Genomic DNA, 16,558 nt, shown 5'->3' on the forward strand with positions numbered 1-16,558 from the left:
GAACCACTTACAGGTGACACCATTGCTCATGCCTGCTCTACTCACTAAAGCCTGGTTTGGAAAGGTCCTAATTAAGGGAGATGAGAAACTATTATTAAAAAAAAAAAAACACAAAAAATTTTATTTATGTATTAAATGAAAACTTATACCAATCAAACCTTTAACATGTAAGAAGTAAATCCATATTTGCAAAGCTAAATATATGAAAATACAAAAGTAGACTGAATTAGCAAAAGAAAACAATTTTATTTGTATTACCAAATAATTAGTTTCCCTGATTATAACCCATAATACATGTCACTTAATAGGATGGTCTGTACAGGGGCGAACAAACCCAGCACATTTAGGTGTATACAAGCATACACTGAACCTCTGACTTCAGACAAAGCAGAGCTGAGATTATTAAATTATTGTCTGTTTTAGAAACTCTTACCATTTGAAGGAAATGAGAGGAAGATTTAGGTAGCAGAGTACTTGTATAATAATTTAACAAGTTAAAAGCTTGTAGTGATGAAATAACCTTGTGCACTGTCCTCAGCAATTTTAGGCAACTAGTCCTTTTGCAGATCCCAAGTTTGAAAAAAGACAACAAACCACTGAAACAACTGGGTTCAGTTCATTTGCCATGTGGTTGGTCATGGTGCATTTCTGGTGTATAAGTCAATAGAACGATCATGACCCAGAGGTGAAGCAAAGCCTAAAGAAAGAGAAAACAATTTACAGATTAGCCAAAAAATCAATCTTCACCAAAGGCCCGCTGTGTAGTGCACTGAGGGCAGGAACCATGTCTTGTCTTTGCATTCCTGTGGCTAGCCCTGGGTCTGCAATATTGCAGGGGCCCAATACATGTCTACTGGATAAATAATGAAGAAACAAATATGGAAACAAATGAGCTAAGTGCAATGGAGGATAAGTTTTGCCAGCCACAGAATTCTCAGTTAAGAATTATCAAAATTGTTAGCAAGTCACAGTGTATGCACGGATGCACATAAATAACTGATCAGGTGATTATAATGCAGAGCAGGTGCCATGATTAAAACTGCTAGATAAAACGCCTGGGTGGCTGAGCGGTTAAGCGTCTGACTTTGGCTCAGGCTGTGATCCTGGAGTCCTGGGTTCGAGTCCCACAATCAGGCTCAGTATGCTTCTCTCTGCCCCTCTTTGTGTTTCTCATGAATAAATAAATAAAACTGCTAGATATACATGAAGGTGGTTGCAAAGGCTTTTTTAGAACAGTCATGGTTGTATGGTTGGTGTTTTCCAAAAGGGTTTAGCCATGATTAGGTGAAGAGGAGATGGGAAGACATTCATGACAGAAATCATGTGTCAGGCTTCAGAGGCTGATTTAGGGTCTAGCACAGGACCTACAGTAATGAATTTCCCCTATTTCCCTCATGGCAGTGTTGACTTCATGTGAGGTTCCTAAGTGCCTCACATCTCGTGCTGACATGTGGTACAGGTGTTCTTTATAATCTCCAACACCAGGGAATCAGCCTGGCTGGGCCTATTCTAAGTCCTTACTGATGCCATTCAATTTTTTTTTTTCCTTCTCTCCATTCCTCACTTCTTAAAAACTTTTTATTCAAAGGAGTAACTCTTCCCTCTAGTGGATCACAGAGAAATTTCTAAGGAAGCGTTTTTTTCTTTTTCAGGAAGACTGCTTGTCTTAATTGAACTCAACTACTCTTAGACATCCTCACTCAGAACAGAGGGCTTTTTAGGGTCATAGGACACATGAAACAGTATCCCAAACCATGGTGACTACTGTATTACAGCTAAGAAATCTGAAAGAATGGAAATCAACCTTGAGATTCTTCCAGAAAATAAAGCAAAACATATGAAAATAATCAAAGAAAGTTCACATCAAGATAAAAATGAAATCGTTTTGCACTGCATTGTGGTCATTAGAGGAGCTCAGAAGTAGAGGTAACTATTCAACTGCACTACAGGTTTTTTTGTGTTTTTTGTTTTGTTTTGTTTTACTACAGGTAATTTTATTGCAGGACAAGCCTTTGAAAAATTTATATTTTACATGTAATGAATTGTAACTCTACTTGCATCCTTGAAGAAAAAAATTTTTAAATGACCAAAAATGAGTTCTATTTTCTTTCAAAACTAATTGCTGGACTTTTAGTCAAAATGAGCAGCAGCTGGAAAAAAACACTTTTTAAAAATCAAGCACAGCCTTATTTTTTCAAGTAAGTGTACTTACCATATATATAATGACAAACACTCGCGCTATGGGATATCTTCGGAGAAAAATTCCCAGGCGGATGCTGCACAAATGGGGAGGCGGGGGGGAGAGGAGACAGTTACACTCAAGCACATCCTCCTATGGCAACAGCTAATGATGCTCTTTAGGATTTCTCTCATTTTTCTTTTCTCTTTTTTGGATTTCTCTCATTTAAACTATGTGGCCACAGTAAAAGAAAAATCATTTTAAGGTAGACTGTTAAATGAGTACTTGAAATAACCATATAGAAACATCATAGTAAGCAAATACTTTCTCTATGGTTTGTGCTTGACTGTTAAGTACAGTATTTCTTTTAATTCTTCAGCTACAACTACAGGAGGCAAATTTGGTCCCTCTCTAAATAACTCTGCTTTTAGAGACCAAAGAAGTTACAAGAGTTAAGGCAAACATCAACATGTGAATAGGAAAGAGTCTGGTTGGTTAATACTTGCAAAGAGCTCATCTGGAGGCTGGTACGTGGACACAGCTTCTAACAGCACAAAACTGTAGAAATTCAGCAAACACTTAACTGAAGTAACTGTGAGAAGCAATACGATGTCCAGACTTTACTACTCACGCTGCTCTGCAACATTTTTTTCCCTGTCAAGATGGATACCCATATAGGCAAATACACCTTTCTTCTAGGCCTTTCTGCTGCTTTTACTGCCATTAGCATAATGCCTTGTGTATCTAGTTTCTCTAAAAATTATTACATATGTTGAATAAATGAATAGTTGAAATAAATGTGCTTAATAATCTGGACATAACGACTATGCTGTCTTTGGCTCATCTGTGGCCTCAAGGACCTTAAAAATCATCCTCTTGACTTTTAACACCATAGTTCTATTCTGACACAAAAAGGTAGGATTATTTGCAACAATTCATTATAATTGTGTTTAGTTATAAACACTAAGAGGCAAAAGAGTTTAGTGGGTTACTTAAACATAAAGTTTATCAAGGCATACCATATAGTTAAAACATTTTCTTTATAAGGTGCATGTCTGTTAGTATAAAGAAATCACAAATATACAGTAACATGTAACATGTAAATATACATGTAACAGTAACATGTAACATTGCTTATGTAGTAGATATAATGTCTATATTAAAATGAGCAGAGCTCACTTAGACACAGGGGCATCTTTTATTCTCACATGATAAAGTAATGAAAGAAAAGATTCCAATGGATGCATTTACATGAGCTAGAGGTTTTCTCAATGAAATTTAGTAAGAGTTTACTACTGAAAGAATTAAATGATCAGGGTTAATCATCTTTAATAAAACACAGGCACTGGAAGACTGCAAAAAGCAATCTCATGAGATTGAAATATTGAGAGAGGAAGTAGGGTAAATGTCACTTTAGGTATCAGCTCTGCTTGATGGGGCTGTGACTGGAGCCACCGGAAAATAGCACAGAAAGAGCCAATGATCCATTCCTCATCAGTACTGCATTTGCTTACTTACCTAAACTGGTCAATTGAACTAGCAGCTTTTCGGACTTTTCCATACATTCCTGCCAAATTCATTTCTGTATCATTAAAAAGAACAGGAACATTTCGGAGCCGTGTGCCTGTTTAAGCAAGAAAATAATGAATTAATGCACAAACATCAAAAGCAACATCCTAACAAAATTATAGTTGAATATATATTGTATTTTGTATTACAAAATATTCTTCCATTTGTATGGAAGAAATTAATCTTAAGGCCAATTTTCTAAGCATTATATTCAAAGAAGGCAAAACCATAAAGAAAAGACAGATAAATTTGATTATATAAAATACTTAAACTTCCATATCCATAAAAAATTAAAAAACTAAAAACATTATTTCTCCATGAAGTCAGCAAAAATTAAAGTTTACAAATACCAAGTGTTGCTGAGAGTCGACACTAATGAGCACTTTCTTTCTGTGCTAGCGAGAGTGAGGCCAGACACCCTTTCTCCAAAGCTGATGACTCCCAGGTTCGTTATCTCCAGCCCAGATCACCAGCTCCAGACTCATCTGTTTTGTTTCTATCTGGATGTCTCACATCATCTCAAGCTCAGCATGCCCCAAACCATGATTCTGACTTCCTACCTCCCTGCCAACCTACTCACCCTGCCAGCTTCCCTATCTCAGTACATGACAACATGGTTCCATCAGCCATGTCGAGGCCAAAACCCTCGACTCTTTTCTTTCTCTCAAACTCCACATTCAATCTGCCTGCTTATCTTTAAAATAACTGCTCACCAAGCCCCACTCTGGTTTTAACTGCCATCATCCCTCACACACATGAATCCAACAGCTCCTCTCTCATCCTCACCTCCACTCCAGAGGCATTTTGCATTTAAAATGCAGTCATATCAATCACCTCCTCAAGGTCCTTCAGTGGCTTCATACTTTATTCAGAGTAAAAGTCCCTATACAGGCCTAAATAGTTCCTCCAAAGTCTCTGAATTCCCCTTACTCAGTCTTGTCTAGCTGTACTTGCCTCCTTGCTGTTCCTACATCGTGCCAGGACTGCTCCTACCTTAGGACCTTTGCACCTGCTCTTCTCTTTGCCTGGAAACTATACCTGCAGACTCCTTCTAGTCTGTCATCATTTTACCTCCTTTGCGGCTTTAATAAAGTGCTTTATTTTGCCTTCTTTGGTGTGTTTACTATTGAACATTTTTCTAATCAGAAATATTATAAATATTAATTTATAATTTTTCCATGTTTTAATATTTAATTTTTAATAGGGATTAATTTTGTGTGCAAATGAAGGTTTAACATTAAACAAATCCCCCCCAGCTCATCAGCTAGTTTAGCACCACCATCATTCACTGATTTCTGACAGATTATTGTATATTTAATTCTTATATATTAATTAGAATCCTTTCTGGGCTATTTTGTCTTTTCTGTTTCGCTAGCATCAGAGATTAGATTTTTTTTTTTTTTTTTTTTAAAGTAAGCTCTAGGGGCGTCTGAGTTGCTCAGTTAAGTGTCTTGGCTCTTGATTTTTGGCTCAGGTCATGATCTCAGGGTTGTGAGTTGAAGCCCTCATCGGGTTCTGTGCTCACTGGGGAGTATGATGGAGATTCTCTCCCTCTTTCTCCTTCTCTCTGCCCCTCCCCCCTCAAATAAATAAACAAACTTTAAAAAAAATGGATTTATATGAAAAAAAAGTTAAAAACCAATAAAACAGATAATATAAACAAACAAAAAAGTCTGAGAGAAGATATTCCAAAATGTTATCTAGGGTAAGAAAATATTTGGATGATTTCATAATATCCTTTTTTGGATATTTCTTTTCACAGCAACCATGTTATTAAAGCCAAGGAACTGAGAGATTTGCTGGACTACTTTGTAGACTTTATGAAACTCTAAGATTAAAAAACCTGATCTGTTGAAGCTTATACTGAAGTCTTTAGCATCCTTCTTGATTATGTACTTTAGGAATCTATAGATTTCTCTATTGAAATTATAGAGCACAGATATATGACTAAGTATTAGCTTTAAAATTCATAATTATGGACTAGAAGATTATTAAAACAAATCTTCCTTTAAGTTTCCTGAAAGCCCCTCTCTGCCAAATCATCTGCCTTGTCATCAAGCTGGTGGCATACCCTTTGTATTTCAATAGGATCATTATTCCTTGGACCTCCCTTCTCCAACTCCCATACTAACGAGGGGTATTATTAATCAGTCCACTATCCTATTTGCTAATGATCATGTCAAACCGTGTATGGCTCAGGCCTCATATCAGAGAAAAGCCATGCTTTGCTGAAGGGAGCTTTTTTTCAAATAAAAATGGTCTTTCTGTAACTCTTCAAAGTCATGCCTGAATTAGCAAAGTTAGAAATTAAGGCAATGTAATGTTCCTTAGAAAATTCCTTTTTTTGTTACCTTCGCCACTGTCAACTGCAGACATATTAATGGAAGACCCGTTACTGTTACTTCCGCTGGCAGAGTTCACCTGCTGCTCGAGGCGCTCCAACTGGAAAACCAGAGAGTTTTTCTCTGTGCTGAGACTCTCCAGCATGGTCTGCTTCTGGATGAGAGTCTCTGTTAGCTGATGGAGCCGGTTTTCTAACTCAGACTGACTGCTGTTGCTTAAAGTTTTATTAGTAAGCTGAAAGGCAAAGTGTTCATAAAGTTATTACATAAAACAAAAGTCATAGAATCTATGTTCCCACAGGTAAAGCGTGGCATTCATCAATTTCTCAAAACTCTGTGGTGATTCCTATACTCCTACAGAAGAGATTTTCAAACTATTAATGGGCCAGAGAATCAATTTGGCGAATCACAATCCATATTTTAAAATAGTAATAAAATAGAATGGAACAGAGAGTACAGCATGTACTATGTAAGAGTACTGTTTTGTGAAACCCCTTAGTGTTGTATTTGTAAGTACATGTGAATACTGAGACACAAAGTATTCTTTACTTCTTACTGTGGCATCATGGCCAAAGATATTTGAAGGCACTGATCCACAGGACAGTCTGAATGGCTTGACCTGGATTCAAAACCCTCCATAACTCAGCAGTTGTGGTGCACAGCAAAGACCACAACCTGAGGTTTTCACCTCTGCTCTGCAGTGTTCTAGCTATCTGACTTCAGACAAATTGCTATGCCTCTCTGTATGTGATATTTAGGGATACTACTATATTCTAGTATAAGTGTAGTGCTATATCCCACTGAGGTTTTAATTTGCATTCCTCTAAGGATTGATGATTTTGAGCATCTACTTATATGCTTATTTGGCCACTTGTTTATGGATTTTTTTTTTTTTTGGCAATGTATTAAGATGCTCATCTCTTTTCAAAATAGTATAAATCAACTTCCTTTTATGAGACAAAGATTTTCCTCTGTTCTACTTAGATAAAAAATCTTTAAGAGATGTTCCCCTAAGATTAATTCTTAATTAACAAAAATAGCACAACATCTTAGGCTTAGTAGTAGCTCAAAAAACATTTAATAAACACAAGGAAGTTTAAGGATTAAACCAGCTGATGTGTTAATGCGCTCTTCTTTTAATTTTCTGCTAGCAAGTCATTTTACCACTTGTAAGCACTTCGCAAAGGTAGGTGAGGGAAGAATGAACACTGAAATCAGATGTTCCCAACTCCTACAGAAATTAAATTTTTTGAATTATGGATTACTATGAAGTCTGACAATTTAAAAACTAAAATTATTTGACTTTTTATGTTCAAACTAAGTCATTAGCTAACTAAAAAATGAAGAATCAATCCTTACATAAATTATTTAAATGATCAATAAGCTCCCTTATTTGTTGAGCCAATAAATATAAGGGATTAAGGACAATGTGAACATAATGGAGAAAAGGACAAGCTAGAGTTACATGGTAAGTGAATGCATGGTTTTGTCACAGTTAACGATAAGCATTGGTAAATCTGGGTGGTGGCACATGTCATTTCCTATGTTTTACATTTTCAGAGTTAAAAAGAGGTCTTAGGGGATGCGTGGGTGGCTCAGGGTGTGATCCTGGAGTTCCAGGATCGAGTCCTGCATTGGGCTCCATTCAGGGAGCCTGCTTCTTCCTCTGCCTGTGTCTCTGCCTCTCTCTTTCTGTGTCTATCATGAATGAATAAACAGAATCTTAAAAAAAAAGGGGAGGGGGTCTTGGTGACTTTACCAAAGACCTATCAATTGTTAATAGGAAGATTTATCATTGGATTTTTCTTAGGAAAGAGAAACAATAATTATAAAACTGGTAATCAGCACAACCACAACTGAAATTATAAGATATGAAAATCTGGGTTAAGTCCCATGTCCTCAGATGACTCTGGCTTCAAGACCCTTCTAGATGAAGCAAGCCACAGAAAACAGCAAACGCAGATTCAAATGGCATTAGATGAAAATTCTGTATCAGATTGAAAATACTATCTCACTGTTGCAACAGCAGAACTCAGGTGAAAATATGGGAAAAGAAGGTCTTTTTGTATCCTTAAAAAAAATTAGCTTTTCTATGGTATCTTTTCCCAAACTGTGAACACTCTTTCATACCTGATTCCGAAGTTTTTGAATTTCTTCTTCTCGATCTTTAATCCTGCTTTGCAATGTGTTCTTTGTTCGATACAGATCTTCTTCTATGTAGTGGAATTCCTACAAAGTGAGACATGAATAAACAGAAGCTAAATCAGTGTTCCCTACTTCATCCCCAATACCTAAAACAGTTCCTGACACACCGGAGGGACCCAGCCAACGTGTGCCGCATCTATACTGAATGAACACGTGAAAAGACTTGGGTGGGTCTGACAAATAGTACTCCAGCATTATGTATCAAGTCTTTCCATGGTCAGAGGTCTTCATTTTTCTTGGGCAAATATGTAGGACTAGAACTGCTGGATCATGTACATGTTATGTCTAACTTAAATGGAAAAAACCTGCCAAATTGTTTTCTAAACAGTTTTCAAAATACCTGCACCATTTGGCATTCCCACGGCAGTATGAAAGAGTTCTAGTTCTATCCACATCCTTCCCAACATCTGGAATCGTCAGGCTCGGTTAAGTAGTACTATTCTATGGGGATGTATCGGTATCTCACTATGGTTTCAATTTACATTCCTCTAATGATTAATGATGCTGAGTAGCTCTTCATGTGCTTATTTGTATCAGACAATATCATGAACCTGTTTTACTCTATCAATAAAGGAGAAAAAAAAAATACCTCTGGATTCACTAAGAACTGTATGAATGTGCTGCTGGTTTGTACAATGGATAGGATGAGTCGGTGTCAATCAGAATTTAAGAGCAGAGCACATGCCAGGGAAGAAGGAATAACTAAGAACCTTCAAAAGCATTATGCTTAACTGTGCACACAAAGTAAGTAAAGGGGCTACATTAAAAAGTAAACAGGAGACAGAACCAAATTGCTAGACTACTTTAGAACACTAGTTCAACATGCTCATTTCACAGATGAAAAAAACGGAGATAAGTGAGAACAGAGAAAATGAGGCAGCAATTGGGGTAGGAGAACTGTAATTTACCAGAAGATCTGCATGATTTCTTTTAGGCTTTAGGCTAACACAAAATTTAAGGCTGAAATTACTTAAATTAATAAGGAACACTACAGGACTATTTAATCCCTAGATTAAGCACTTATACCTAGGATGTCTAATGACTAAATAAATAGCCTAGAGCTATATTCAGCCGCATTTGCCTCTTCTTAATTCTATCATTTTAAAACTGGGCATTGGCAGCGGATATGGTAAGACCATCTGCCATAATAAAATGAAAATTATCTCATTAACCATCAAGAACATCAAATTTTTGCCTTTCAATACGTAATAGCTCCTTGAATAAATTAAAACGCAATTTCTGAAAGGACAGCCAATTTTATAACTAAATTACCTAAGACAGCCGCCTATGATGTACTCTGCAGGTTGCCACTTGATCAGTTTTTTTCTTACTACTCAGTAACAGATATAAGTCATACCTTCATAATAAAAAACAGACATTTCTGAGAATAGAATCAGTTTCAGAAATGATAAATCCTAATAAAAAAAAGATTTAAAGAATCTTCCAAAGCTGGAAATGTTATAGGTGATGCACTGATAACTGTAAGAATGATTTTCTGTAAAAGAGAATATAGATTTTTATCGTGAACATAAAATAATGTATACTAAGTACCTATAACTGTCATTATTCAGGAAATTATAGATGTTATCAACATTAGATACAGCATCTTGTTCTGAAAATGTGGATGCAAGCATGTTTAACTGTTTTAACGAGGAAATTATTATATAAATATACTAAAGTAAAAGAATTTGGCTTGTGGAACAGACAACTCCTAACTGAACAAAGAAATGTATTTTTAAACATGATTTGTAAGAAGAGTCTATAAATATTTCTTTCCAAACAGAAAGAGTAATCTAATTTTGGCACTAATGTTGTATTTATATTTCTGTTAATATTACTGCTGTTCCTAGAAAATACAAATGTAATAAAATGTGAAAATAGACTGATTTTTTTTTTTTTTTTTTTTTTTTTTAGGTATCCTATACATACACAGCATGACAAGGAGATAAAACGAAACACAGACAAGGAGAAGAAAGAACTGTGGGAGAGGCATTCTGGGTTCTATTTTCTAGCTGTGTGAGATTAGACAAATCCCATAACCATTCTGTGGCTCTATTTTTCAACTGTTACATAAACAGACAGTGAGAAGGGTGGGTAGTAACAAGACAGGAGGGAACTAAAAGGTCTAACTCTATGCCCATTCTGTAAGAATTTCAGTAAGTTGCTTCACTGGAGAGTCTCCTCCTAGGACTGCCAGTGAAGCATCTTAACCATCCATCTAAAATATTTACCTGCTTTTGTCGCTCCAATTCTGCCTCCAGTTCTTGTTTAGATGCTTTCTGTCCAGCTATTTGGTCTTGCAGATCTTGTAACTGTTCTCTTGCTGATTCTGCTTCACTAACCTGCTGCACTTCCATATCCTAAAACAATGAGCCTTCTATGTGAACGCAAGAATTACCTCTTCGTTTCAACATTTATCAAGTAATCACTAAGTGCCCTGAACCGGGCTCAGCAGGCACTAGAGGGATAAAGATGAGCGAGACACGGTCTCAGTCTGAAAGGAGCACATATGCTGATGCTCTGCAGTACAATAATGACAAATAGGGAGAGAAGCCAACAGATACTACAGCTACCACAGCACATGAACCATATGGTTGAATGAGGATGAGCTGACAGTAGCTCACTGGGAGACTGCAGCTCTATCCAAAAGCTAACAATTTCCAAAGGAACAGAAACATAACATCAAAAAGAACTTCACTGCATCCAGCCCCTGGAATTGCAGGTTATAGTTAGTTTTTGTGTATGTATTGTCAGTAGGAATATAATTTCTCTCTCATGTCATCTGAGGTTAGCTTATTATTTCATTTTTTTGGCTTTATTGTCATTTTCTAATCTTTCTCTATTTCTTACTCCTTCACTTAGTGTCATTATTCTCACTTCTTCAAACTCAAAAACCACTTCCCAGACTTGCTATGAAATCTAGTAAAAAAGAAAAAAAAAAAAAGAAATCTACTTGTGGCAAAGAACATAACTCTAGGTTTCTATATTTAACCTTTCTATGGGTTAAGCATGTATATCCATCCATACAGTACTCTAAGATATTAAAATCAGCATCTTAATTCACTTTTTTATCTTTTGGTGCGCTGTTTTATACTCATCTATGCAAATTCTGGCACTTCACATACTGTTCGAAAAGAAGAGATTAATGATACTCCCAGATAATAATACCAGTGTGGTATCTACAGTCACACAACTTTGTGGATTTAGAGGAAGGCAGCAGTAAGTACAATTATTTTCCCCAATCCTCGAGTTTTCAGGGTCAGTAGTAGGTAAACTAGTCTTTGTCATCAATTTGACTTAATCAGATGAATTCTTGAGAGGTGAGCAGTATGAGCAATGGTTAAGTACACAAGATCTGAAAAAAAAAAACCCCTCAACCCCCCCCCCCCGAAAACCCCACATATTCTGGAATCAGACTCAAGTTCTAATCCTGACTTTGCTACTTTACTAGTTATAGGAAGCTACTTTCCTTCTCTGTGACAGAATTTCTTCAAACTATAAAATGAGACTATACCATCTCCCTTACTGGATTACAAAAAGGAGTAAACGAAGGCCATATGCTGAGAGCTTAGTGCAATGCCTGGCAAGTAAGTGCTTAGCTATAACAGAGATTAACAATTCTCTCATTTTGCTAGATATACTATACTCCTTACTATGGATTTTATAAACTTCATGAAAAATAAATAGTCAATATCAATGATGCTGAGGTAAGAATATTATTATTATTATTTTTAAGATTTTATTTATTTATTCATGAGAAACACAGAGAGAGAGAGGCAGAGACACAGGCTGAGGGAGAAGCAGGCCCCATGCAGAGAGCCCAACATGGGACTCAATCCCAGGTCTCCAGGATCACGCCCTGGGCTGAAGGCAGGCATCAAACCGCTGAGCCACCCAGGGATCCCATGAGGTAAGAATATTAAATAAAACTAGTCATATTTTTCATAATCTCACCCCAAATATATGTATGAATAAGACAAGGTATGAACAGGATTAGCATCTACTTAGTTTCTAAGTTCACAAGACTGAATTCTTTGGAATTCAAACTTAATTATTAGAAAAAAAAAATGCTGGGGGCACCTGTGTGCCTCAGTGGTTCAGCACCTACCTTTGGCTCAGGGCATGACCCCCGACTGGGGTCCTGGGATCGAGTCCCACATTGGGCATGGAGCCTGCTTCTCCCTCTGCCTGTGTCTCTGCCTCTCTCTCTCAGTCTGTATCTCTCATGAGTAAATAAGTAAAATCTTTAAAAAAGAAAAGGAAAGAAAAGAAATCCTACTATACAGACTATGAGGATGACAGCACCAGCTCTTCTACTTAGCCAAAAAGAAAGAAATCTAGAAAGAACATTAGCTACTATTTGTTGAGGACCTAACACATGTCAGGAATAATGCTAGGCCCTTTTACACATATCCCCTATCCTCAAAAGAACCTGTGTTTATCTTCACTTTACGGATCAGAAACCAAGGCTCAGTGAGGTGAAGTATCTCATGCAGGTAACACGTCTACTAAGTTCCAAAGATGGGACTTCTTTCCAAATCTGATATTCAAGCCCACACTCTAGATAAGAACCTCTATCCTTGCAACTTCCACACTTTACTTTGTCACACACATCTTATGAAGCAATAATTTGCTGAGTAAATGCATGGATGACTACTCTTTGATAAATGTTTTTTTCCCCCCTTTCAAGAAGACTTGTTAGCCTGTACTTTATCTTTTCTCATTCTCAGAGACTCCTTCTATGGTATTTACATCAAAGACTCCATGTTTAATCTAAACGAAAGGTCCAATTTATTTTGGATTAAAAATAGCAATTACACATAAACTATGTATCATAAGACTAATCATTCATGAAACCATAATTAAGGGACTGTCCCAGTATTCATTCCAATATCAGAAAATATCCCAGTTTTATAAACAAGCCCAAATCTAATTTGTGTTTCAATCACTAGATTGTAAGATCCATAAATAGGAAGATTCTGTCTGGTTCCTTGCTATAACTGCAAGTTTACAAGATGCCTGGCACACGGTGGGCATACGGTAAGAATTTGTTTAATGAACAAACCTAGTACCTATGTTTGTGATCCCCACGATTTCACAGTCCGTCTCTCACAGACAGGAAACCTATCGCCATAGATGCACTTCCTCGAGGTGACCACTATTCCCACACCAGTTCCACACACTGCCTCAACTAATATCCTTCCTCCAAAATACACTCTGCAGCCTCTCACCTGCCAATAACTGGGGTAAGTGCTGGCTGTGCGGCCGAGCTGTACTGAATCTTACCTGTAATTCAGATCTCAGCTGATGTATCTGACCCATCAGCTTCTGTATTTCCTCCTTCTGCATTTCCTTTTCGTGCCGGAGTTCTTCTAGCTCCATGCTGTTAGCAGTACTGCTATCAAGGCCTTCAAAACCAGAGCCTTCCTTTAAGCTGTTAATCAATTTTTCTTTGGACTATTATAAAAAAAAAAGAAGTATCTTTAAGCAAAACAGAGATGTACTGAATACCATCAATCTTACATCAACTAAGCCACTATGCAAATAGTCCAATTATGTTCTCCATCAAAGAAAGCCCACATTAGGATAAGAATGCAACAGAGCCTTGCTGTACACGTTACTGGATGACGTTACTGTTCAAAATTTATTAACAAGATTTCCCTCGTATTTTCTTCTCATTGTTTCTCATGGTTTTTATCTCCATGACATGCTGCTCAGCAAATATTTACGGAACACCTACTATGGGTTTGGCACTGTGCTAAGAGACCTATGCAATGAAGAGCTCTCTCTCATTTGAGACAGTACCCTTTGCCTTATAAACTAAAAGTGAAGTTACAAGTATCTAGTAGAAGGCAATACACAAGTTGAGAGAAGCATCTGCTGAGATGACTTGCAGAGTTCCAAGGAGAAACCATGTAGTGGGGAAAAGAAGGCTTTATTAGAAAGCAGTAGTTATGCTGATCCTGAAAAATGGCTAGGATTTTAACAAGTGTGAAGAAAACAGGACAAAGCATAAAAATGCAAAAGCATTAGGGTGTATTAGAAAATACTGTGAGATGTGCTCAGACAGTATGCTAGGACCAATCTGGAGGGCACTTCAGGTGCCAGACTAAAATATTTGACTTTTATTTGGTGAGCTAAAATAAACAACTAAAAAGTAGACAGAGAAGTGATATGATCAGAGATGCATTTTAGGAGGGTTAATCTGGCAGTGGTATAAAGTAGGTGTTCACAAACCATGGCTGATGGGCCACATCTGGCCTGTGGCCTATTTGTGTACAGCCCACAAGCTAAGCATGATTTTTACATGTTTAAAGGATAATAAAAAAAATAAAGAATATGTGATGGAGACTACATAGAACCTGCAAAAGCCTACAATATGTACTGTTTGGCCCTTTATAGAAAAAGTTTGCTGACTCTAGTAGAAAGGATACGTTAGAAGAAGAGATTCAGTGTGGGAAGCCTAGTTTAGAAGTGCTATAATTCTAGGCCAGCTGTAAGGACCATCAGCTCTTTCACCTTCAATATGAATATCTGAGGAGCACCTGGGTGGCTCAGCGGTTGAGCATCTGACTTTGGCTCAGGGCATGATCCTGGGGTCCTGGGAACGAGTCCAGCATTGGGCTCCCTGTAGGGAGCCTACAGGGAGCCTGCTTCTCCCTCTGCCTGTGTCTCTGCCTCTGTCTCTCATGAATAAATAAAATATTAAAAAAAAAAAAAAAAAAGGAATATTTGAGATGCACTCTCCTCCATCAAAAATAATTTTTCCTTTTTATGTGGTACAATTATGGGTGATTTCTTCAAATTTCTCTATATTTTTCAAATTTTCTGTAACACACATAATTCTTTCTCTGCCCACATATAGCTCAACCCCTGTGTTGAGCTTCAGGCCTGTATTTCTGACTGCCTTCCTGAACCTTTCACCTCAGTGTCACATCAATTTTGCAAACTCCTTGTGACTTGTCCTAATGTCCATCTGTGCTAGCCTATGGTCTTTCCTGTTTCTCTGCTGCACTAAGGGAGCATATTACTCATGCAGTCAAACCAGAAAAACGGAGTCCTCCTACATTCCACTTGCATTTCCTCTTCCTCCAGTTAAATCCCTAAGTCTCACATCTCACCTCCTACATGTCTCTTAGCTGTCCCATCTGCCACCCTCATTGCCACAAATTAGACCAGGTCCTTATAACTTCTCACCATTAATTCCAATACTCTTCCCTTTACCATTGCCCTCTTACCATCCCATCCTCACCCCTAAATGCAGCAATTAATGGAGCACCTCCTAAGGGCCCAGCCCTATGCCAATTCTCTCCTCACCTCCTCATCGCCACCAGTCCTCATGTTCAATATGATCATGCTGCTCAGATTTCCCTCACCTCACACCCCTACTACCACCTAGGAGATAAAAATCAAAACTCTCTGCACAGGATGTGAGGCCCTTCATGGTCTGGCTTCTGCCTGTCATTGAGTTTTCTCTCCCACCTCTTACTCCCTACCCTCCATGCTCCAGTGGCAGGCAACTAGCTGCCGTCCACTAAATATACCATGGTCCCTCAGACCCTCTTTGCTCCAGCACAGCTGTTCTATCTGAAATCTCTTCCTACTCATCCTTCAAGCTCCTGTTTAGACAGCATCTCCAGTCATCCCTGACATCCCTGGCAGATTTAAGGGTTTACTGCATCAGTAACTTCATTGCATCAATTACCTCAGTGTCTTTCTGCTGACTGAATACTATTTTCAGAAAAAAGTCACACCCCCAGCTCCTATCATAATGCCTCACGAATAGTTAGGTGCTCAATAAGTACTTTTAAACCAATTAATAAATTAGAGTGACAGCAAAAGTAATTAGAACAGTTGGGGGGAGATGGATATGCTGTCTCATGAAAGTAGAATCAAAACTGTGCTCATATCCAATAGGAGGCAGAAGATAAAGGACAAAAGTGGAGTCAAAACATCACTGTGGTTCAAGCTCTACTGCCCAGGGAGAAGACAATATTTGTGGAAATGGGAGAAGGAAGGAGAAGCTGGTGTAGGGGATGGGACATCCCATGGAGAGAAGCCTGGCAGGTGCTTAGCAACTGGGCTCAGGAAGTTAGGTTTGGAGACACACTCAAGTCCCATCGAGGTGACAGACAGAAGCAGAATGAATATATGATGACGTGAAGGAAGGAGTGAGAGTGGGCTTAGGACTGAATGGGAGAGGATTCTTTGTCTCTGGAGACTGGGAAGAGGGTCCGACAGAGACAGAAAGAGCGGTGAAGGA

At 37.9% G+C, this 16,558-nt stretch overlaps 1 protein-coding gene across 2 annotated transcripts in view; it reads right to left on the reverse strand.

Annotated features, from left to right (window-relative positions):
* Positions 1 to 226: 226 nt before the first annotated feature.
* Positions 227 to 16,558, reverse strand: part of GOLGA5 (golgin A5) — a 32,623-nt gene continuing 16,291 nt past the window's right edge. For both annotated transcript variants that reach the window (XM_041759102.1, XM_041759101.1), the window contains exons 7-13: positions 13,582 to 13,752; positions 10,527 to 10,655; positions 8,221 to 8,319; positions 6,100 to 6,325; positions 3,698 to 3,803; positions 2,213 to 2,276; positions 227 to 697 (exon numbers count right to left, since the gene is read on the reverse strand). In XM_041759102.1, the coding sequence (XP_041615036.1) occupies positions 617 to 697; positions 2,213 to 2,276; positions 3,698 to 3,803; positions 6,100 to 6,325; positions 8,221 to 8,319; positions 10,527 to 10,655; positions 13,582 to 13,752 (876 nt within the window). In that variant the 3' untranslated portion in view covers positions 227 to 616. The remainder of the gene's footprint in view (positions 698 to 2,212; positions 2,277 to 3,697; positions 3,804 to 6,099; positions 6,326 to 8,220; positions 8,320 to 10,526; positions 10,656 to 13,581; positions 13,753 to 16,558) is intronic.

Source organism: Vulpes lagopus, chromosome 6 (assembly GCF_018345385.1).
Source record: "Vulpes lagopus strain Blue_001 chromosome 6, ASM1834538v1, whole genome shotgun sequence".
Taxonomy (NCBI): domain Eukaryota; kingdom Metazoa; phylum Chordata; class Mammalia; order Carnivora; family Canidae; genus Vulpes; species Vulpes lagopus.